Below are 24,521 nucleotides of genomic sequence, written 5' to 3' on the forward strand. Positions count from 1 at the left end.
TTCCAAAGGCAAAGCCAAAAGGACATTTATGCCAATCCAAAAAAAAAAAAAAAGAAGAAAAAAAACTTTAAAGAATATATTAAACTAAACATATATCAATTAAATATTGACATATGTCATTTGATATATATCTAAGTATAATTATTTGATACCTTTGTTATTATTATTATCATTATTTAAAAAAAAAAAAAAAAAAAGGCCCTTAGGGTGAACCACATTCATCTTTATTAAATTAAATATCATATCCTATAAATTTCTCTACCATACCTAGAGACCCCATTAACATCCAAATATGAGGCACTTTAGTCCACTCTTTGGAAAGAGAGTGATTTCATTTTACAAAATAATAATACAAGAGGAAAAAAATAATAAATAAATAATTTTAAAAAAAAGGAGAAAAGAAGAAGATACATTTACCTTTAGTAACTAGCCTCTTGCATTCATCCAAAAAAGAGGGGAAAAAAAATATACACAAGTCTCTCCCATTGATATCCATCATCAAACAAGAAACAACGTTAATCTAACTAAACATTGAAGACTATCATCCAACCAGAAGATTTGGCGGTTGAAGGGAAATTTAGACAAAATTCACATGTTCAAGGGAAAAGAATATTGCGTCATGTGCTTTGAGTAGCTTACATCTATCTCTCAAAAGTAACACTCACCAGGTCACTTCATCGCCAATTACGGATGTGAACCTATTTCACAACGGCAAGAAAACCTCGACCATCACATTAAATAAATAATAATAAAAATAAAAATAAAAAATTATTTTCAATTTAGGTCCTTCAACAACCGTAAGATGGTAGATAAATTAATAATTGTAGAGTTAACATAATCAGTTACTCATTTATATGGTTTATTTATGTCATTAATAGGACTGATTTATTTATTATTTTGTTATAGAACCCTTGATCACACATTCTCTATAAGATTCTGGTTAGTCCATTAGACTGGAAGATCAACTTTCTTTATAAGACCATTGACTTATCCATATTTTTGTTATTATTATATTATTAAATTATTATTATTTTGTGTGCGTTAAAATTAATGGATAAGTCTAACTTACTCGGACTAGAAAAGATCTAGGGCAAATAAACAAATAATGCCGTATTTTTTTCAGATTAGAATTTTCAAAAATTATTGAGAGTAGTGTGTCCATAGGCATTATTATTATGTTGTTTTCTATTTTACAGAATTAAAGATTTAATTTATCAATAACTGCATTTGGAAATTAGTATTTATGTTTAATGAAATTTATTATGTATATTTTAGATCCGTAAATTCTAACATAAGGGAATAAGGGGAAGCTAGTTGACAACATCTAGAACCAGCCTGCAGGACTTGAGAACTGACCACGTCAAGCACGGGTAATAAGCAAGCTTGAAGGAGTGCCAATGAGAGAACAAATATCCATTTGAATCCCACCTGCAGTTTAGAACACCCACCTCAGAATTCGAAAACACTTTTCAATAGTCTACCAGAGGGAAAATAAAAAATTAAAAAAAAAAAACAATTTGAAAGAGATGAGAGAGGAGGATTCAAAGTCAAATGTACCAGTATCCGTTCTCAATTCTGGTTCAGCAGCCCACGACAAAAACGAACATCTTTTCCCATCTGCACCATTATTAAGGGGTTTTAGCACTAAACCAGTCAAAGTGAATTATACAAGTATCACAGCATGCAAATTACATATAATTCATGTGCATATAAGGAGGTAGACCAACCTGAGCCTCTGTTGCAGGAGTACCATCTTCATACTCAAAAGGTACCATCATTGACCATTTTTGGCATGGTCCCCCCAGGGAAATAAGGATTATAGTGCAATTATTCAACATGCTGTCAACATAGAATAGTTACAGCATGTTACCCCCAGTCTACAAGAATTGCAACTATAGCTTTTATTTTTATTTTTTGAGATAGCCACTATAGCTACATAGGATACTTTTCTCAAGTAAAGCTGACCGTTAATGAACTTTTCATCTTTATAATAATTGAAAATCCTCAAACACATGAAGTCAATAAAGAAACAATTAAGGACATACGGCATATCCAAAAGAAAAGAAGAAAACCATCTTCAAAAGGAGGCAATGAATAAATTCACAAAGCGCATAGATACTTAATAATTCGATTTGCAAAAGCTGAAAAACTAATACCAAAAATTTGCAAAATGACATGCGGAACACTTCTCAGGACATTGAAATGAGGCTTCAGAAAAGTACATGCAACATAACCCCCACCCCCTTTATTCAGAAGGAAAAAGGTCCACATGCAAAACTATCAAGCTATCTGTGTCTCTCTTTCATCTACTTTCAATAACTATTCAAACAATCATGCAAAAAGAAATTGAAAAGGAATTTATCGAAACACCTGCAGGAGAATCATGATAACCAGTTAAAAGTAAACAAACAATATACAGGGAAAAGCATTCACTAAGAGGAATTACTTTGGTAATTAAGACTTAGATCTGGAGGATAGGCCCCTCCATTAGCAAACCTAACTGCTTGCTTATTTGGATATGGCTGATGAAATCGGCAGCTGAGTTTACCAGGGCAAGTGAACATCTCCCCCTCATCATTAGGTCCATCAACCACCTCAATCTCAGCAGCCATAGCCTTTGTCCCACCAAATCATGGTATGATAGTAAAGACATGGAATGGCAAGAGGCCAAGACTTGTGTGTAAACCTGATGAACATGACGAATCCTACTCAAGCATAATTGTCCTTACAGCATCACTAACAACGGTAACATGCAATTGCACTTTAGTTAAAAAGATAAAATTATATTAAGGCATTCCCGTAAAATGATATTTTCCATACATTAAAAGACTTAAAAGGAAATTTTAAATATTTTCACTTGTACAAGCATACAACTATAACTGCCTAGTTAGCCACTATGATCTTGCATATCCTGTAAACAATGTGAGATAATAATAAACAATATGCTTAAAGGCTTTTAAGTCAAATGTCTCGGATAAAATACAGAAAAATTATGAAGCATATGTGAGCCAAAGTCAAGAGGAACGACATACTAAACTAATGGATTAAAGACTTTGAATAAAATTAACCCAGTTTGCACATTGAACAACAATTTATGACATGAAAAATAATTATACACACATAGACAGTCACAAACTCATAGGTTAAATAGGAACTCATGAAGCATGACCGTATGAACTTAGGATGCCCTTGTGAGGCCAGGGATAGATAGGACACTCCAATCCATGCTCAGCCTCATCTGCAGATGCTGCTGTTGCAGAACTCAAGAACCTTGGAAGCCCTGCTCAAATGAGTACAAAAGCTCTCTGGGATTTCATGCTGCAAGATGTAGCATCACCTCTCTTAGAGATAATGGGTTGGCGACAGAAATGTAGAGGCCTGAATATAATTGTATGCATTCAACAACCACTACCACTCTTAAACAGACCAAACAAAACAACAAATAGCAAACGCATCCAGATTCAGGTTGGCAATGCTACACTACAGCTATTTATAATTAATCAACAAAACCAACTTATTTTTTTTACAAAACCATTAAAAACAAATTAAGTTCAAATAAAAAATATAACCTACAATTTAGGACTAGATAAGATAAGCCCATTTGCAGAAACAGAAAGTAGCCAAAATTCTTAAGAGTTAGATTGAGATTGTAGGTTCCTCCTTAACAACTGGTGGATCGTCGCATTCGCTCCTCCAGCCATTGCAGTCAGATAATTCCTTTTAATAAATTTAAACAAATCCAAAGACGCCCACATTAACTAACTTAACTGAGCTTTTACACATAAATACGCAGCAGAGAAAGAAACATACATAGAGAGAGAGAGAGAGAGAGAGAGAAAGAGAGCACTCACAATATGGAGGAGGTAAGGTTTGAGGTTGGGAGGTCAGAGAGCAAACGAAGAACACGAAGCAGAGGACCTAACCAACCGTTTTATGCAAATTGGGCCCAACTGGGCTGCAATCAGGGCCCTTGTCTGGCTTAGGCTGGGCTTCTAATGCTCCTGGGCTCTTCTTGGCTAAGAAATAATATTGTCCTTGGAAAGAGCAAAAAATTGATTGGAAACCAGACCACACCAAGAAAAAACGCGGTGCAAAAAAGGCACATGCCAGAGGTAAAAGAAGCCAATTGAAACCATTGGCGCCCAACTCTTTTGCTCCTCAAAAATCCGGTTGCAAGGAGTTTTCTTCCCCTTAAACCTCTCTCTCTCTCTCTGTCTCTATAAATGGGGTTATTGGCTTTATGGGTATGGAATAAAAAATGGCCAGATTTCCTCATAAGCATACTTCTTCATATTCCTCTGCAACAAAGTTGGTTTTTTTAACTTTCATCGTAGGTCTGCTTGCTGTGGCCTTCGTTGCTGATTTCCTTTGGGCTTCGTCCTCTTCTTCTTCTTCTTCTTCTGCATATTTCTCTGTTGCATCCAATTGGGCGCTTGAGAAAACTGGGATTTTAGTTGTGCCAAATGCAAATTCCAGAAAAGTTGGCAGGGTAAACCCTCTTCAAATCCAATGCCCATTTCCTTGATATCTTTATTATTTGTTTGTTTGTTTTTATTTATTTTTATATGTTTGTTCAATTGGGTTGATGGGGAGTTTGATAACCAACAAACACAAAAAAAAAAAAAAAAAAAAAAGGAAAATTGAATTTTGAATGCTGTTGTTCTGCATAGGATGCTTGCTTACAGATTAGTAAAACTTAATGCAATGTTAAATTCCCCACCTTTATTGCGCAAATAGGTTGTTTTAGATATAATTGAGTGGAAACATGTTCGAAATTCAAATTTTGATTCGTTTTCTTGCTCTGAAGACCCAAAACTTATTTCATTTTTACGTTCTTATTATTTGCTAACAATTAATTTAGGGGCATTGTACCATTTGTTTCACTGAGGAATTTTTCTTTTTATTCAAATTTACCAGTGCTTTGATTGGCGAGGAAAATGAGAAGGAAAAAAGAGAAAATTTACTACTGCATCATCTGATTTTTTTTTTATTTTTTATTTTCCCTTTTTTTGAATTTTTAGTGAAATAGACTAAGTGAATGAAAGTGGACTTTTTTTTTGCTTCCTCCTTTTGGGATTTCTTTCTTCGCTTGAACATCCATGTAATGGCCTACTCTCAGTTGATAATTGGATTGAGTTATTGATCGTAACCTTTCTTCGTATGCAGAAAGAAGGTCTTAAACATAAAAAGGAACATGGTCCTGAGAGATTCTTATCTGCAACTTTTGCTGATTTACCTGCACCTGATTTACAATGGGAGGCAATGCCACCAGCACCGGTGCCTCGTCTTGACGGATATGCAATACAGATAAAAAATCATTTGTATGTCTTTGCAGGATATGGCTCTCTTGACCATGTGAGAATCTTTATCCAACCTTTGAAAATTTTGCTTTTTTGATAACCAAGTCTAATTAGATTGGTTTTGATGTTAGTATCTTAAATACCTGTCTTTTAGGTGCACTCTCATGTGGATGTGTTCAATTTTACTGATAATACATGGGGAGGAAGGATTGATATGCCCAAGGAGATGGCACATTCACATTTAGGAATTGCAACTGATGGAAGATACATATACATTATATCAGGACAATATGGTCCACAATGCAGAGGACCTACGGCTCGATCATTTGTGCTAGACACTGAGACAAAGAAATGGAGGAGCATGCCCCCTCTACCTTTCCCTAGGTATGTGACTTGATTAGCATGTGTATGGACCATTCTATAAATTCTCTCTATAAATGCAGTTTTTCTCACTTCTTGTCTGTCTGCACTGTGTTATCATTATGACAAAAGCTACTTGGGTGTTTGTGAATGCATAAACTTGTCTAATTTTTTGCAGCCAAACAATATTATTTAGGTTGATATCTTAAATGAAAGAATTTGCATGCTTTCTTGCAGGTATGCTCCAGCAACTCAGTTATGGAGAGGCAGACTTCATGTGATGGGCGGCAGCAAAGAGAACCGCCACACGCCTGCGCTAGAGCACTGGAGTCTAGCAGTAAAGGATGGAAAAGCATTGGAGAAACAGTGGCGGTCTGAAATACCCATTCCCCGTGGTGGACCTCATAGGTTCTGTGATCGAACTCCCCTGATCATATCTATTACCATCGTTTCCTCTTATCCAGCTCACATAATACAGATGGCTTTTAATCCCTAATCATAAGATGTGATCTGCTAACAGGGCTTGTATTGCGGCCGATGATCGCCTTTTTGTTATTGGTGGTCAAGAAGGTGATTTTATGGCAAAACCTGGGTCACCCATTTTTAAGTGCTCACGCAGAAATGAGGTACCATTTTTATTTTCTGAGCGCTACCCACTTGCAATTAGGAAATTTCCTTTTCATTTATGGAAGCCTTTTTCCTATGCTTGCGTTTATCTGGTCCCTTTGGCCTTTAAGTAGTTTGGTATTTCAGGTAGTTTACGGTGATGTATACATGTTGGATGATGAAATGAAGTGGAAAGTTTTACCTCCAATGCCAAAACCCAACTCTCATATAGAGTGTGCATGGGTAATTGTAAACAATTCAATTATCATCACTGGAGGAACGACAGAAAAGCACCCAGTAACCAAGAGGATGATGCTGGTTGGGGAAGTTTTCCAGTTCGATCTAGACTCACTGGTATGTTTTCTTACCCTCTATCATTTGAAAACTTATACAGTTTTCTTTTGTTTTTTTTTTTTTTTTTTTGTTTTTTTTTTTTCCTTGTCTTAAATTTTATTTTATTTTTTTATGTTGGTTGAAAGCAGACTTGGTCTGTGATTGGGAAGCTTCCTTACAGAGTGAAAACCACACTAGCTGGTTTCTGGGATGGTTATTTGTATTTTACGTCCGGACAGCGGGACAGGGGACCGGATAACCCACAGCCAAGGAAAGTCATTGGCGATATGTGGAGAACTAAATTGAGTTTGTGAATTTTAATCTGTCTGACTCCGACAATTGGGGCATTTTTTCAATTTTGCCCCTTTGCTTTGCTTATTTGTTCAATAGGATTATCGGTTAAACTTCATGTACACAAGACAATTGATATCAAAGTCTTTAACCTACCTCTAGCCAAGGAAATACAACCTGTTGTATTAGAATGCCCAATGCAGAAGCAATTAAACTGTTCGATTCCAACACAGCAAGTTGGAAAAACTTTATTTCAAAAAGATCAGGGGAAACAAACGGGCCGGAGTTGAACAAACTTAAAGACTAGAAACACTGAATTGTAAAAACCAAGGAAGAAAATTGAATGGAACCTGGTCATCAGCCTTTATATTTACCAAAAAAATTATAATGATAATAAAATAGCTGTGATTATACAGGCGTACAGATTTATCAGTGATATACAAATTTCTTTTCCTTCTTTACAAGGTGTTAAGCTTCCCAACCATAGAAATGGTGACACTTCAAAAGGGAGGAAGAATTAGTGGGACTAAACAAACTAGTGATTCGGAATTCACAGCTTCAGTTGCAAAATACAGACATGACAAGTGCCCTTTATTCCTACAAGGGCCAATGAGAAATTTCTTTAGCTTCCTTAATTGCCCACCCAGTGAGCTAAATCATCTTTTTAGATCTACCTGAAAAATAAGATAGAATCGTATTAAAAGCACTTCTTATTGCTTCAAAATTGTTAAAAAAATAAATAAAGTGTCATATTTATATTGAGAAAGTCTTCTAGCTCAGTTTGTCACAAGCCATAGATGATTAAATCACAATTTATTAACCTGGGGTATGTTCTTCTTATTGCTTCAAAATTGTTAAAAAAATAAATAGCGTCATATTTATATTTAGAAAGTCTTCTAGCTTAGTTTGTCACAAGCCATAGATGATAAAATTACAATTTATTAACGTGGGATATGTTCTTCTATTTCAACCAATACATACCAAGTACTATAACGCAGTTCCTCAGTTTTCAAGGAATGGGTGTTTTCTGTGCGAAGCTTCGGCCAAGCAATAATAAAGATAACAGCAAAAATAGAAGCAGCACACTAATTTTTGTGTGCAAATTCATGCCGATACCATAACACACAGTTGGAGGGTTGGGGGAGGTACCTTCTATTTCAACAATGGAGCATAAGGAGCTGGGCATGGGGATACAGTGTGATCTGGTAACTGGTTTATCAAATCAGCCGTTGCCTGCAGGCATGCATGTAGTATTTTCTTTTCTAACCTAACCAGCTGAGTAGCAACACGCCTCTTTGGATCCAAATTACTATTTGTCAACTGTACGAAAAATACTAATTTAGACTTTGCTAGCAATGACATAGGTTATTATCCTTTATAGCTGACATAGCCAAGATTACCAGAGACTCATCTTCCTTCAACGTAGTCGGATAGCCTCCAAGCCGTGCCTTAAAATAATCAGCAAGTTGGTCCAACACTGCTCGTTCCATACAAGGGCTTACCTATAGCATCAATATATGTTAAAATTAGCTTTTGGCTGCTTATAGACCAGAAAGATCCATTTGCTAAGCAGAAAAATTCTTCTTGATGTATGAGCAGAGTTCTGAATTCTTTGAAAAGCTAGGCATTGATACATATTATCACAAATGACCGGTAGTTCCTGAGATGATATTAAAAAACTCATAATAGAAAATAGAAGGTTCAGCAACCTTGAATAATAGCTAGCAAGGTTAATGGATCAACCATTTAAAGTTTCTTCAACACACATGAACCATTACGGCTTTTTCCATGTTAAATCTTAATCAAGCTCTCAAAGGTTCTATAGGTCTTCTTTTACAGAACCCAAAAGCTCAATGGATTAATTTTCATTTAGCTAAAGACATTAAAAGCTTTACAAGAAAGCATTCAGCTAATGATAAAAATGCCCTCTATGAGTTAAAACTTACTGGACAAACTGGACCTTGAGAGGAGATTACAGATTGCATCTCTGAAGGATCCGAAACATAGCCCAATCGAAGATAACGAAGCATATCTGAGACTGCTTCTTTTTCCTTTCCTACAGACACCTGAAACATAAATGCGTTTAAAGTAATGGAAGATAATTAAGCAATTAAATATTCTAAAAAGAATTTCAAGCCCATACAATAAAATGTTGTACTGATAATTTTCCATTTCTTTGAGCAACCATTCTTTTGTCCTGATATTGAGGATCCTCGGTATTTAAAGCTGCCTGAAAATATATGGAGTTTAAATCATATTTAAAAATTGGGACAAAACGGAATACTGCAAGTATACAATAGTGAAACATTTAAGTTTTACCTTAACCACTAGACGATCATAAGAATTATCATCATCAACAAATCCATAGTTTAGAAGCAATTTTGCATTAGGCTGTGGCCCACACCTACAAAAGGTAACCAACTAATAGTAAAGGATAGCAATAAGACACATACCACACTAGCAAAAGTAATTAACAAACCAACTTGTAGTTGTGATTAACACCATGATATCAAGTAAAGAAAATATCTTACCAAACGACAATAGATTCCCCAGCCTTATATGGGCGATCTACTACTAGTTCAACAGCACCATCCACAGCTGTTAACATTGCCTTGCAGTTGCTTCTGTAAGCTAACAGAGGAGGTCCAAGAGGAACCAGAGCAAATCTTCGAGCCAAACTAACTTTCTGCAAAAGGAACTAAAATAATCAGGGAGATGTACAGCTTGTAATGCCAGGACATTGACAATTGAGTTAGCACGAGGCATAGTACTGATAAACAATGCAGGCAGAGGAACAAATCGACATGCCCATTTTCAGGGCATCATAGACAAATCCTAACTTATGGATGGCTATTAACTTGCAAAATGATGCCAGCAGCTTGTAAGTATAAGCTGTCATCGTGGCTCTTGAAATGGTCTTGCACTACTTTGTAGCTTCTTTATCTTGCCCAGGCTAAACGTATTAAATATAAAATGTTGTATTTTTATTTAAAAGAATAAAAGCAATACAACAAGTTTACCTGCAAATGCACCACACAAGACTGCACAGCAACAAAAGCTTGTTTGAAAATTTCAAATGAAAAGGCCTCGGTGGGAATATCATATGGGTATTGCTGCAGAAGGAAAATCAAGAAAGAAAATTAAACCACATATCATTATTATGAAAATGTTGGTTCAAAAATACAAAAGAGCATCACCTGAAACAGAGACCCAGCCATAAACCAGACGGTGTCAAGCTCATCATACTCCCTTTTAATTCCTTCAGCTCTTTCAAGAACTTCATCCTAACCCATCACAATCAAAATGTAGTGTGGAGAAGCCACATATTTCAATTAAAAGCACAATGAAGGGATGAAAGGAAACGATAGCACCAGCCATCTTAGCAAAAATCAGAAAGAGCACAGCAAAAAAAATGTACCTTTGTGGGGCTACCAGTAAGGTAAGCCAGTTCAGCTTCTGACCATAAAAGAGGAGATTCCACAGCCAACTGACCCCTCCCTCGCTGGCGATCAAGCTCTCTAATATAAGGGTACCAGAAAGACTTCTTTCCTTGCTTCTTTTCATACATCAAATACAAAGCCAGGCATGCCAATTCCGACAGTTTATTTGTAGTTAACAATTCCGCTGCATGAAGAATCAAGTGGCTCTTACTAAGTCCAATTCTTTCTAAATATAATTGGTCATCCCAACCCAACATCCGAACGATTATAAACAATGCACCTTACCAACGGTTTCGTTCCCCAAAACTCTCTCAAGTGTCACAACCAATGAATTGGGCACAGAAAATGCAACATCCCCAACCTGCAAGAACAAAACCAAACCTTTAAAGCTCCAACCAAAAACAATGTAAACTTCAATTCAAACAATTCAGCAACTGCAAAATTCGGAAATTCAATTCACCTGAAGATCCTGGCTGGCGGCAACGTAATGAATCGGACTGTGCTTCTGATCGTGGGAAGGCCTTTCTTTGAGCAAAACCTTACAAGGAGGGAGACCATTCTGGTGCATCCAAGATTTCAAATCCCCCCCGAACTCATCGTGTCGTACCCCTTCTTTCTTCTTGGTCGCAACCTCACGATTCTTGCCGTCCTCCTTACGCGAACCGGCCACCAAGGTATCAGAGGTCGATGCGGAGCACAAATTTCTCCAACGAACCGATCTACAAGAAGAAGAAGAAGAAGAAGAAGAAGAAAGAAGCCTGGGATTGTTTCGAGTGGAAACTGAAACCCTAGAATGGAGAAAGAGATGGCGATGCGAAGATGACGAAGAAGGGATTGGATACCAAATGCATCTATCGTGTAAAGGACTAACTTCCATGGCGGGTCAAGCTTTTAGGATTTTTTTTCTTTAGAGCTCGAGGTTGAGGTCTAGCATGGAAATGGAAGAGTCAAGAGTGAGTATTTGCAGAGGTTTTTGTAGTGTAGTAAGTGAGGGATTACGATGTTTCAGATATTTTTCATTTTTGAGTTTTTTGGGGCCATCTATCTCTATGTTTTGTGCTCTATGCTGTGGATAAGAGCGGCAAACAAAAGCCACAGGAGGCTGAATGAGAAATGAGAATGAAACCCAAATGGTGTCGTCTGTCGTGTCGAGAATAGTGTTATTGCCACGCTTCATTTTCGTCATTCCACGTAACTTTTTCTCGTTTCCCGTATTACCCTCGAATGCATCATTGCGAGCTAGAGTCTACCGTCTACTGTCTTTTTAATTTGGGTAGCTAACCGATCATTTTCAGTCTTAGAGACGATCAATTATGAACTTTGTAAAATTTAAATTACATATATTGATTTAAGTTCCTTTTTTTAAAAATGATTTTCTGTATTTTGCTCCTGTTTCTCTTATATTTTTCATATAGGATCAAGATAACTTTATGCAAAGTTTCTTGTTGGACTTGTTAATTTCACGATATTGTCACTGTCTGATAATGCATTAATTTTTCCATTCCTTTTCTTTCCTTTTTCTGATTATTGAATTTGGGACAAAAAAAAAAAGAAAAAATACTAAAACTTGACTTTAGCTTTGGTAAGTTTATTACAATCATATGGGTGGGTACTAGGACAAGGGATATGCCCCTCAAGTGTTAAATTTTTTTTTTTTTCTCTATATGTTTGTGTTCATGAATCCCAATTTATATAGAGTAATTGTGATTGATGCTTAATATATTTGGACATTAAGTTCTGAGAATTCCTCAGTCCCGTAGAGGTGGCGGTTCTAGTGGAGGTGGAGAAGGTGCTCCACAGAAACTGACAACTATGGCTGCCTTGAACTTTCTCAATCAGGTGAAGAAAGCGTCTAAGGACCAAAGAGAAAATATGATATGTTTCTTGAAATCATGTCTGATTTCAGGGCTCAGAGGTTCCTTTTTTTTTTTCCAGTTTTACTCATCAAGTGTTTGTGGATTTTGTAAACAAGATAAAGGTGAAATATATCATCGTATTGTGAAGTCCAGCCGCACCACCACTACACCGACAGTGTGAAGACTGCACAGCCACCATCTTTGACACCACTGCACCGACAGCCACCATTTTTGACAATGGCCATTGCTGCACCGAAAATGGATTGTTCAACAATTGTGGGCTCTGCAGAGGCTGTTGAAGATTGTGGCCATGCAACCGACCTTGTAAGCCTATAAATAGGCTCCATCCCGTTATATGCAAGTCAAGCCAAGTGAGCAAGCTCAATATTATCCCAAGTGAGGAATATTGAGAGAAAACTCCGAGAGAGAGAGTGTTTAAGTTCCAAAGAGAGCTTGAGAGAAGAGTGAGCAATTCCAGAGAGAATTTGAGAGTGTAGAGAGAGGTTCCACGTGAGAATCCAAGAGAGAAGTTTTTGTATTTTTGTATTCTATTTCCAAGAGAGTAATAGAATTTTTTTTACTTTTCTTCTCATATATCTTCTCTAAAGTGGTCGGAGAACCACAACAAGTGGTATCAGAGCTCCAGGTCGAGAGCTTGGGTTCAAAATTTGAAGAAACAGAGCCACTGTTCTTCAGGTTGGTGTTTCGAAAAGTTGCTCAAATAATTAATTTGACAATACCAGGTGAAAGTACCCGACGAGACGAGAACAACGAAGTTCGCCGGAGAGACACGCAGCGTCTCACGCGCCCGCACGCACTGCCTGAAGTTTTCTGCAACAGTTCACGCGCCTCACGCGCCGTCTGGAGGTTGAAGACGACCACGTCAGCAGACACGTCAGCGCACCCTACCACGTCATCTGCCACGCCAGCCGACACGTCGCCAGCCACGCCAGCCGACACGTCGTCAGCCACGCCAGCCGACACGTCAGCTGCCACGTGTTGACACGTCAGCCCAAGCTGCCACGTCATCTGCCACGCCAGCCGACACATCGTCCGCCACGCCAGCCGACACGCCATCTGCCACGTGCTGACACGTCAGCACAATCTGCCACGTCATCAATATTTTCTGTAATTACGGAACCGCCCCTGAACTATTGAAAATTACAGATTGACCCCTGAAGTTTCTGTATTTGCAGGTTGACCCAAAAATTTTATGAAATTACAGTTTTGCCCCAAAATTTCTGGTAATTATATTTTGACCCCGGAAGAGTCAAGTCCACCATTTTCGGCCGTTCCGGACGCAACGGTTAACTCCGTTTTGCCAAATTCAGCTCCATTTTTGGTCAAGCCATAATGTCAATGGAAGAATCATCTTCGGGAGCTATGGTTAAGCTCACTGCCACAAATTATACACTTTGGAGACCTCGGATGGAAGATCTCCTCAATTGTAAGGATCTGTTTGATCCTATAGAAGCTAAAGGAGAAAACCCCAATCCCAGCAAAGTAGCAGAATGGAAGAAATTAAACAAAAAAACGATCGGTCAAATCAGGCAATGGATCGATCACTGTGTCTTCCATCATGTAGCGAAGGAAACGGATGCATATGCCCTCTGGACCAAAATTGGAGGACATGTACCAGGCCAAGACTGCTCGGAACAAAGCCCTGTTGCTTAAGCGATTGGTAAATCTAAAATTACAGAGTGGAACTTCTGTAGCCGAGCATACCAGTGAGTTCCAGAGCTTGGTAAATCAACTATCTGCTGTGGATTACCAACTAGGGGATGAAGATCAGGCCCTCCTACTTCTAAGCTCTCTTCCAGACAGTTGGGAGACATTGGTAGTCTCTCTCAGTAATTCGGCCCCGAATGGCAAACTTACTATGTCTATGGTTAAGGATGCCCTATTTAATGAAGAGGCCAGGAGAAAGGACATTGGCATGGATCAGTCACATGCCCTCGTCACAGAGAGAGGAAGACAGCAAAGAGGTGGTCGAGATAGGGGGAGAGGCAGGAGCAAGAGCAGAGGCAGATCTACAGACGGTAGAAAATCATCATATAAGTGCTATCATTGTGGCCTGGAGGGTCACATGAAGAAGAACTGCAGAAAGTTGTTGAGAGAGCAGAGACTCCAAGGTAATCAGCCGAAGAAGGATGGAGAGACACTAGTCACTGTTACAGGAGAAGTGGCGCTCTGCTCCACCGAAGAAGAGACATGCCTTCATAAATCAACCCAAGATGTTGAGTGGGTAGTCGATACTGCAGCATCCTACCATGTCACTCCACACAGAGATTTCTTCAAAACGTACAAAGTAGGAGACTTTGGTACGGTAAAGATGGGAAATTCCAGTTTTGCAAAGATTATGGGAACTGGTGATATTCAGGTAAAAACGAATGTTGGTTGTACAATCACTTTGAAGGATGTCCGTCATGTTCCAGATCTTCGGCTTAATCTACTTTCGGGAGCAGCTTTAGACAAGCAAGGCTATGACAACTACTTTAGTAAAGGCACATGGAAAATGACGAAAGGTGCCATAGTTGTCGCCCGAGGACATATTTGTGGAACGCTGTACAAGACTCATGTGAAGATATGTGCAGATAGCCTCAATATTGCAGAAGGAGAGGTGTCTCAAAATCTGTGGCACCAGAGACTCGGTCACATGAGTGAAAAAGGATTGTCCACTTTGGCAAGGAAGAAGCTTATCACTGTTTGCAAGGATGCTGCACTAGATCCTTGTAGTCACTGCTTATTTGGTAAGCAACATAGAGTCTCCTTCAGTTCTTCTGCATTGAGAAGATCAAAGTTGCTTAGTCTGGTGCACTCTGATGTTTGTGGTCCCATGGAGGTGGAATCATTAGGTGGCAACAAGTATTTCCTGACCTTCATTGATGATGCTTCTCGGAAGGTGTGGGTATATTTCTTGAAAACAAAGGACCAGGTATTGGATTACTTCAAACTGTTTCATACCATGGTAGAGCGTGAAACAGGAAAGAAGCTGAAATGTCTCCGCTCAGATAATGGAGGCGAGTACACTTCCAAGGAGTTCGATGCCTACTGCAGAAGACACGGCATTCGACATGAGAAGACGGTCCCTCGCACCCCACAACATAATGGAATAGCTGAAAGAATGAACCGAACCATTATGGAAAAGGTCAGAAGTATGATCAGTATGGCTAAGCTGCCAAAGCCATTCTGGGGAGAAGCTGTTCGTGCCGCCTGCTATTTAATCAACAGATCACCGTCAGTACCGTTGAATTTTGAAATTCCGGAGAAAATGTGGTCGGGTAAGATTCCCTCCTACTCTCATTTAAGAGTGTTTGGTTGTTTAGCTTATGTACATGTATCCAAGGAGCTCAGACAGAAGCTCGATGCAAGATCTACTCCATGCATCTTTATAAGATATGGAGATGAAGAATTCGGATACAGGTTATGGGACCCGAAAACAAAGAAGGTTATTAGAAGCAGGGATGTAGTATTCCATGAAAACCAAAAAATGGAAGACATTGAAAAGCCCAGAATGTCTCCTAATTGTAGTTCTAGTGCCGAGAATTTTTGTCCTAATCCAGCACCAGCACAAATAGCCACAGAAGATAATGAGGTGCATGAAGATATACCAGAAGCAGACCAGGAGGAAGAAGGGGATATTGAGCAGGGGGAGACTCAATCCTCTCAAGCAGCTGCAGGGCCATCACAGCGGTCAGATGATGGTACATCTCCTGAAACCAGTGGTTTACAAGTTCGGAGATCTGAGCGAGGCCGAATTCCATCAAAGAGATTTCCAGAATCTGAGTATATTCTGCTTACTGAAGAGGGGGAGCCAGAGAGTTTCCAGGAAGCTGTTTCTCATCAAGAGAAGGAAAAGTGGCTGCAAGCAATGCAAGATGAGATGGAATCCTTGCAGAAAAATTATACTTATGAGTTGGTTGAGCTTCCAACAGGAAAGAAGGCACTAAAGAATAAATGGGTGTTCAAGCTCAAGAAAGATGGCAGCGGAAAGGTGGTGAAACACAAAGCCCGATTGGTGGTCAAAGGATTTCTTCAGAAGAAAGGAATTGACTTTGATGAGATTTTTTCACCAGTGGTAAAAATGACTTCAATTCGAGTCATTTTTGGTTTAGTAGCAAGTCTAAATCTAGAGCTTGAACAGATGGATGTGAAGACAGCATTTCTTCACGGTGATTTACATGAAGAAATCTACATGGAGCAACCAGAAGGATTTGAGGTTTCAGGGAAAGAAAACCTCGTATGCAAGCTGAAGAAGAGCTTGTATGGCCTCAAGCAAGCACCAAGACAATGGTATAAGAAGTTTGACTCGTTTATGGTGAGTCAAGGCTATAAAAGGACTGCAGCAGACCAGTGTGTTTATATTCAAAAATTTTCAGGTGGAAACTTCATTGCACTTTTGCTATATGTGGACGACATGTTGATCGTTGGACAAGATGCAATGAAGATTAGTCAGCTGAAGAAAGAATTATCTAAGTCCTTTGATATGAAAGACTTAGGACCAGCTCAACAAATTTTGGGAATGCAAATAATCCGAGACAGGAAGAATAGAAGGTTATGGCTATCTCAAGAGAAGTATGTTGAACGGGTGATAAAGAGATTCAACATGGATAAAGCCAAACCGGTCAGCATTCCACTTGCAAATCATTTCAAGTTGAGTAAGAGATTGTGCCCCTCATCCAAAGAAGAGATAGAGGAGATGGCTTCAGTACCATATTCTTCAGCGGTAGGAAGTCTGATGTATGCAATGGTGTGTACCAGACCAGACATTGCTCATGCAGTAGGTGTTGTGAGCAGATTTCTTTCAAATCCTGGAAAGAAATACTGGGAAGCAGTCAAATGGATTCTCAGGTATCTTAAAGGTACATCGAAGCTGTGCTTGTGCTACGGGGGAGGTGATCCAATCTTAGAAGGCTATACAGATGCAGATATGGCCGGAGACCCTGATAATAGAAAGTCTACATCAGGTTATCTCTACACTTTTGCAGGGGGAGCTGTGTCATGGCAGTCAAGATTGCAGAAGTGTGTTGCTTTATCCACTAATGAAGCAGAGTACATTGCCGCAGCGGAAGCGGGTAAGGAAATGTTGTGGTTAAAGCGTTTTCTCACAGAATTGGGCATCAAGCAAGAAGACTACAAGATACATTGTGATAACCAAAGTGCCATGGATTTGAGCAAAAACTCAATGTATCATTCCCGTACAAAGCACATTGACATCCGCTATCATTGGATACACGAAGTAATAGATCAACAGTTGCTGAAACTGATGAAGATCCACACAAAAGAGAATCCAGCAGATATGCTAACAAAAGTTGTTGCTCAAGAGAAGCTGAAGCTATGCAGAGACATAGCTGGAATAGATGGCAGATGACCATCAGTTTTAAATGCGGCTGGATGGGGAGAATTGTGAAGTCCAGCCGCACCACCACTACACCGACAGTGTGAAGACTGCACAGCCACCATCTTTGACACCACTGCACCGACAGCCACCATTTTTGACAATGGCCATTGCTGCACCGAAAATGGATTGTTCAACAATTGTGGGCTCTGCAGAGGCTGTTGAAGATTGTGGCCATGCAACCGACCTTGTAAGCCTATAAATAGGCTCCATCCCGTTATATGCAAGTCAAGCCAAGTGAGCAAGCTCAATATTATCTCAAGTGAGGAATATTGAGAGAAAACTCCGAGAGAGAGAGTGTTTAAGTTCCAGAGAGAGCTTGAGAGAAGAGTGAGCAATTCCAGAGAGAATTTGAGAGTGTAGAGAGAGGTTCCACGTGAGAATCCAAAAGAGAAGTTTTTGTATTTTTGTATTCTATTTCCAAGAGAGTAATAGAATTTTTTTTATTTTTCTTCTCATATATCTTCTCTAAAGTGGTCGGAGAACCACAACAGTTTTCGCTTGTGAAATCTTATTCTTAACGCCATTAACAACGTTGCCTCCTAATCCTAGTGCCTTAATAGATTTTTACTTAATTATGCAGAATCGATTTCCAATCGATGAACATGTGTACAGACACATTCCTAAGTATATTGAATGCATATAAGAATATGCAAAAGGGTGTAAATGAGTTCCACGGAGAGGTAAAAACCATATAGCTTTCAGGTTGTTTAAAAATTAAATCGTGGTTTGCTTTCTAAATTTCTTACCAGTTTGTGGTTTGCTTTCCAAATTTCTTACCAGTTTATATATATATATATATATATATATATATATATGTTATCATTTTTCAGGTTGAAGCTCTGTTTAATGGTCATCCAGACTTGCTTAATGAATTTACAAGATTTTTACCCGACACCATGCTTCAAATTGACAATTTTTCCTTCCTCTTTTCCTTCCTTTCAATTCAGTTGGATGTTGATATGGAAATTAATAAATTCAAGAAGGCTATGATACTTATTAGCAAGACGATATTAAAGTGGTTTATCAAAATTCCAAGATCAATATTATTATTATCCATCCCTTGGGGTTTGATGAACATTCACTTAGACCCCTGAAATTTGAAAACTCTGAAAATTTCAGTTGATATACGAAGTCTTTCTACTTACATTTGAATTTCGGTTTGATGCATGAAGAGTAATAAATTCAGTGACAATTTACAAGTAATGATTTTTTTTAAAAATACATTATAATAAAGTAAATCAAGGAATAATATTTTTAATAAATTAATTATGATGTGGGAGTAAAATAGACAATTTGTAAATCAATTTCCTTGGACCTTACTCCTAGGTGATGATTTTCCAAATTTGTACGTGATGATTTTTTAAACTTTCTTATTTTATTGAATTTTCGAAAATCATATTTGATAGAAAAGTAAGTCATATTTGATAGAAAAGTAAGTTTTAAATTGAAATGAAGTTTGAAGAAAGAGGCGAGAGATAATAAGATAAAGGAAATACAATAGACCGCTCAAACAAGGAAAAAAAGGAAAGAGAGCGAGAGAAAAAAATAATAATAATAAATAAATAAAATAAAACTTCAACAATTTATGTGATCATACAGGCCACCGTGGAAAAATGATATATTTATATATAAAATATCATTCAGCGGACAATGTCAGAGCATCTGGGCATCGGGCATGCCATTGCTATATTTTAGCAATAAGTTTTTTTCTTTTTTCTTTTTTCATTTTTTTTTTTCAATGGGCCATCACATATTTTGCCAATGTTATTTCCCATGTCAAATTTAGTAAATTTACCATTGGATCCCATCCTTATAAAGCTTGTGGATCCCTTGTCACTTATTAAATTAATTAATATTATTTTATTTTAAATTGGTAAATAGTAATCCAAAACGATTCATTATTATTTAATAAAATTTAAAATTGAACATTTCTATTTTTTAACATTTACTATTGGAATGCAATTGCTAAAATTTAGCATTAACTGTTTGAGCTCAAATCAATTTACAATGTCAAAGTCATATTTCTTTGGAAAAACTTCATGCATTTTGAGCTTTCATCATTCACTAGTTTTGCTTGCTCAATTTTTGGTTGCAAAATATTTCATTAGAGCTATTTCTTGTTCCCAAAGAAAGTAATTATTTAACAGGCAATTAGCTAATTATGAATAGTCTCCTACTTAGCTATACTCTTAATTTAATTTTATCCTCATTTAATATTGAGAAATTCTAGTTGCATTACTGAATGAATTTTATACAGTCTCATTATAAATTTATATTTTTATCACCATTTAAAATTATTATTAAGAATATTTACTGATTATAAGATTAAATATTTTAGAAATATAAATATCTTAGATATGTTTATAAATATGCGACTGACCATTTCAAACACATTCAGAAGTATGCAATTGAGTATCTTCATATTCGAACATCTCAAATATATTTAAAAATATATGATTGAATATTTTAAATGTATTTATAAGTATATTACTGAACATCTTTAAAAACGTTCATAATTTTATAATCGAATACTCTAGCAAATATATCTTTTTATTTTTAAAATAATTTTAATAAAAAAAAATTTGTAGAATTTTTATAATTATTAGTTTCGTCCAAACATATTGTAAAAAATTTTCATAAATAGTGTTTGATTTATAATTGATTTGTAAAAATGAAAATGTATTTTTTGATTTAATAAAACTCTATAAATTTTATAAATTATAAATCTTTCAAATATTAAAAGTATTATATAAATTTATTTTAAATATTTTTTTATATAGTTAAATGATAATGTATAAAAAAATATCTAAACTTCTTTTAAAATTGTAAAAAAAAAAAAAACCATTTTTTTCAAATATTGGATCCTCTTGCCTGGTAGGCAAACAAATGTTATAAAATTTTACCATATGAACCTATCTTTACAATGCATCATAAGCCAAAAAATAAAAAATAAAAATAAAACTCACTCTCAAATGAAGAATCGCGACAATTTGATCTTACCCAAACAAAAATGATAATAATAATAAGTAAAAACGAAAGACCATTGGAATAAAAAGTCTAAGGACATCAACGTGTTTGTAACAAGCACATCAAATGTGAAGACAAAACAAGAGTAAAATTTTCTACTCTACGGCATTACTCTTAAAATTTCTCAAAAATTAGCTTAGCTGCCATTCTTCATCACAACCACCAAAAGCTTCTCACATGGAGCAGAGGAATTCCGCTATCGATCCCAGAAACGGTTTCAACTCAGTAACAAAAATTTTCCACAGTCTCAAACCTCCTATTTACCTTCCTCCTGAGCATGTTCCTCTCTCAGTCGCTGCATTTGCTCTGTCTCTCCGCCGCAACTTCCCTTGGCCCGACTCAATCGCCCTTATCCACTCCTCGTCGGGTCGGACCGTCTCGTACTCCGAGTTCGTTCACCGAACCAAAACCCTCGCCGAGAATCTCCGTACCACACTCGGACTCTCCAAAGGAGACACTGCATTTATACTCTCTCCAAACTCCATTCAAATTCCAATCCTCTACTTCTCGCTTCTCACTATCGGCGTGGTTATCTCTCCGGTCAATCCAGTCAGCACTGAGTCAGAGATCGTCCGGCTCATCGGGCTTTGCAAACCAGCCATCGCCTTCTCCACGTCAACCAACGCTCACAAGCTCCGTAATCTCCACCTCAAAACAATTTTGACCGACTCGCCTGAGTTTGACTCAATGAGCAGCATTCCAATACGGGAACGAGAACCAGAACCAATGGAAGCGATCAGACAATCGGATTTAGCGGCGATTTTGTATTCTTCGGGGACAACTGGGAAGGTCAAAGGAGTGATGTTGACTCACAGGAATCTGATATTCACAACCGCCGGATTCTACGCGGATCTAACAGAGAGAGAATCGCCGGCTGTTTTACTCTACACGGTGCCGTATTACCACATATTTGGGTTCTTATACTGCGTGAAATCGATAGGCGTGAACGACACCGCGGTGGTAATGGAGAAGTTTGATTTGGGGAAAATGGTGAAAGCTGTGGAAGAGTACAGAGTGAGCCAGTTGCTATTGGTCCCATCAGTGGTGGTGGCCATGGTAAAAAAAGCTCATCATTTAAAAGCTGCTGGCCATGACTTGAGCTCTTTGGAGCTGGTAAGGTGTGGTGCAGCTCCTCTCGGTAAGGATATGGCTATGGCGTTCAAAGCTAAGTTTCCCAATGCAGTATTATCACAGGTAATAAGACTACCATGTTCTCTAGCTCATCACCCTACAGTTTTCTTTTCTTTGTTTAATTAATTAATTAATTATTATTATTTTGATCTTTTTAATATATATATATATATATATATATATTTTTAATATATTTGGGGAAGGGTTATGGGTTGACCGAGACGACAGGGGGAGTTTTCCGGACAGACACAGAAGAAAGTCTGCTGCGTGGCTCGACAGGAAGGCTTTTAGGAAGTTCGGAAGCTAAAATAGTAGATCCAGAGACGGGGCAGGGTTTGTGTCCTTGCCAGCAAGGAGAGCTTTGGGTTAGAGGACCATCCATAATGAAAGGTGTACAAGTAATTGATTTATTATTATCAACAAAAAAAATGACCAACCTCTCTCTTGGTCCACCTCACCTATACATCATAAATTATCAACTAACCTCTTGACTGTATATGCTCTTATATAATTAATTAAATATTGTAGGGTATATTGGTGACATAGACACTACTTCGGCAGCCATTGTTTCTGGTGGGTGGCTGAGGACCGGTGACCTCTGTTATATTGATGAAGAAGGTTATCTTTATGTCGTTGATAGGCTTAAGGAGTTGATCAAATACAAAGGATATCAGGCAATTATTTCTTATAGAATCAATATTTGTCTTTGTTTAAATAATTTAGAATTTACTGAAATATATATATATATATATATGCAGGTAGCTCCTGCAGAATTAGAACACTTGCTTCAATCTCATCCACAGATAGTCGACGCTGCTGTGATACCGTAATTCACTTTAATCTATACTTGCCCAATTAGCTAATTGAATTCTCTCATGAAAATAGAAGTATATATATGATAATTTTTATACTACATTGTGTACGAATTTATGAGTAAATAATGTGGACGTTATTACAGATATCCAGATGAAGAAGCTGGTCAGCTTCCCATGGCGGTTGTGGAAAGACGTCCCAATAGTAACCTTGGAGAAGAAGAGGTGGTGGAGTTTGTGGCCAAACAGGTGCTCTGCTCTGTTTCCCAAACTTTTTATGTGTGACTTTACTACTTGTAGCTGACGTTCATTTACGTGGATAAATATCTCTTGCTTTGACTCTTTCCACGTCATCGCTTCTAGTTCCCTAAATTTATATATTATATTGCTATGCATTTTATTTTATTTTTTCATATCATTGTTTTCCCATTTTATTTTTAATTCTATGACTTAAAGAGATAATGTTTTTTTAGCTTGATTTGTTCTGATTTCAGTGAGCAGCTCATAATCCAACTATATATGATATATGATAAATGATATATGGCAGGTTGCTCCATACAAAAAGATTAGGCGAGTAGCATTTGTGGAATCCTTACCCAAGAGTGCAGCTGGAAAAATATTAAGAAATGAGCTGAAGAACATGTTCATTGCACCCTCTTTGTCCAAACTCTGATATTCTGTTGTGCCATATATAGATGAAGGCAGAATGAAAACATGAACAAAAAGTTTACGAGTCCTAGATCGGGGGCTCGCTTAAGTTTCTTATTTTATACTTATTCAATATGTTACTAATAAAACGTATCAGACAACTATCATACATATTTTCTACTTTACTGAAAGGCTGCCAATTTTTATTTTTTTTAATCTCCACCTATTTCTTTCTACCTAACTACTCTTTAATCTTTGCTCTCACAAGGGAAGAATAAGCAAACTCAGCCAAGACCAAAAGGTGCCATTTGCGCTAACGCTAAGTCTCTTAATCACCAAACAAACTTCACCACAAATTGAGATCGAAGATCAAGTTGTTAAACAGAGGATTCTTAATATACAGTCTTCCACTCCTACAGATCATCCTCCAACCCCTGCCCTTTCACACTTGAATTGTCATCTCCATCCATTTCTCTATAAGTTCGTCCACCAATACCACCAACAGTGTCCACTCATTCCATGGTTACACAATCCAAACTTGGAATCTTTAAACCAAAAGTTTTCAATGTTGTTCCCAAAGAGTCTGATTATGAACCGAAAAATGTTGCTAATGCTTTTTGGCCCATCCTTTTTGGAAACAAGCTATGAATTCAGAATTTAAAGCTTTGTTACTTAACCATACTTGGAAACTGGTTCCTTATTCTCCAGGTATGAATGTGATAGGTAATAAAGGAATTTTCAAAGTTAAAAAAGACCCAATTGCTCTCGATGGCTCCATCGAAAGAGACAAAGCGTGATCAGTCGCAAAGGGTTTCATCAGACACCAGGATTGGATTTTGACAACTTCTTCAGTCTAGTAGTTAAAATTTCTACAATCTGAGTTGTTATTTCTCTTGCTATGTCAAAAAATTTACCAAATCTTCAAATAGATGTAAATAATGCATTTGTCAACGGCACACTTTCTTAACAAATTTTTATACAACAGCCGCAAAGGTTGATTGATCCACAAAAATCAGACCACATTTGTATGTTACATAAAGCAATATACGGAATTCGACAAGCACCGAGAGCTTGGTTCGACAAGTTACGATAATTCCTTCTCAAATGGGGCTTCATCAATTAACAGACAAATACGTCATTGTTTTATCTCAATAATTCTAATGGCTTGTATATCTTAGTGTTGGTATATGTCAACAACATATTACTCACTGGCAACTCTTTACAAGCCCTTCAAAAATTGCAAAATGATTTACATTCCACCTTTACTCTCAAGCAATTTGGAGAATTGAATTATTTTTTTGCGCATCGAAGTATAC

General features: G+C 37.4%; 4 protein-coding genes across 15 annotated transcripts; 2 read left to right on the forward strand and 2 right to left on the reverse strand.

Moving 5' to 3' along the window:
- Positions 1–313: 313 nt before the first annotated feature.
- Positions 314–3,994, reverse strand: LOC107415130 (cytochrome c1-2, heme protein, mitochondrial). Of its 11 annotated transcripts, XR_009638616.1 has the most exons (7): positions 3,852–3,910; positions 3,574–3,717; positions 2,447–3,378; positions 1,728–1,839; positions 1,558–1,617; positions 1,357–1,428; positions 314–698 (listed from the first exon to the last, which is right to left on the reverse strand). XR_009638616.1 is itself a non-coding variant. In XM_025072500.3 (4 exons), the coding sequence occupies exons 2-4, from the start codon at positions 2,610–2,612 to the stop codon at positions 1,361–1,363; spliced, it is 294 nt and encodes a 97-aa protein (XP_024928268.3). In that variant the 5' UTR covers positions 2,613–3,318; positions 3,852–3,994; the 3' UTR covers positions 1,227–1,360. The 11 variants fall into 11 exon arrangements, 1 of the variants encoding a protein (XP_024928268.3); XR_009638618.1 differs by lacking the exon at positions 3,574–3,717 and having other exon boundaries at positions 3,170–3,318; positions 3,852–3,991; XR_009638617.1 differs by lacking the exon at positions 3,574–3,717 and having other exon boundaries at positions 2,502–3,318; positions 3,852–3,990.
- A 117-nt stretch (positions 3,995–4,111) lies between these two features.
- On the forward strand, positions 4,112–7,061 carry LOC107415147 (kelch repeat-containing protein At3g27220). Its single transcript, XM_016023430.4, has 7 exons — positions 4,112–4,489; positions 5,167–5,355; positions 5,455–5,684; positions 5,898–6,068; positions 6,181–6,286; positions 6,414–6,620; positions 6,749–7,061. The coding sequence occupies exons 1-7, from the start codon at positions 4,259–4,261 to the stop codon at positions 6,911–6,913; spliced, it is 1,299 nt and encodes a 432-aa protein (XP_015878916.3). The 5' UTR covers positions 4,112–4,258; the 3' UTR covers positions 6,914–7,061.
- Positions 7,062–7,229: 168 nt separating this feature from the next.
- LOC107415146 (uncharacterized) lies at positions 7,230–11,453 on the reverse strand. Of its 2 annotated transcripts, XM_016023429.4 has the most exons (12): positions 10,791–11,450; positions 10,616–10,691; positions 10,309–10,514; positions 10,088–10,174; positions 9,911–10,003; positions 9,422–9,576; positions 9,210–9,294; positions 9,034–9,120; positions 8,837–8,956; positions 8,291–8,392; positions 8,040–8,210; positions 7,230–7,564 (listed from the first exon to the last, which is right to left on the reverse strand). In XM_016023429.4, exons 1-11 carry the CDS (start codon positions 11,205–11,207, stop codon positions 8,043–8,045), a joined length of 1,596 nt encoding a protein of 531 aa, XP_015878915.3. In that variant the 5' UTR covers positions 11,208–11,450; the 3' UTR covers positions 7,230–7,564; positions 8,040–8,042. The 2 variants fall into 2 exon arrangements, with proteins under 2 accessions (XP_015878915.3, XP_060672307.1); XM_060816324.1 differs by lacking the exon at positions 7,230–7,564 and having other exon boundaries at positions 8,037–8,210; positions 10,791–11,453.
- Positions 11,454–20,659: 9,206 nt separating this feature from the next.
- On the forward strand, positions 20,660–23,390 carry LOC107415125 (4-coumarate--CoA ligase-like 9). The gene is made up of 6 exons (XM_016023406.4): positions 20,660–21,808; positions 21,949–22,135; positions 22,274–22,419; positions 22,504–22,571; positions 22,704–22,806; positions 23,105–23,390. Exons 1-6 carry the CDS (start codon positions 20,792–20,794, stop codon positions 23,228–23,230), a joined length of 1,647 nt encoding a protein of 548 aa, XP_015878892.3. The 5' UTR covers positions 20,660–20,791; the 3' UTR covers positions 23,231–23,390.
- The last annotated feature ends 1,131 nt before the right edge of the window (positions 23,391–24,521 follow it).

Source organism: Ziziphus jujuba, chromosome 4 (assembly GCF_031755915.1).
Source record: "Ziziphus jujuba cultivar Dongzao chromosome 4, ASM3175591v1".
NCBI classification, from domain to species: Eukaryota; Viridiplantae; Streptophyta; class Magnoliopsida; order Rosales; family Rhamnaceae; genus Ziziphus; species Ziziphus jujuba.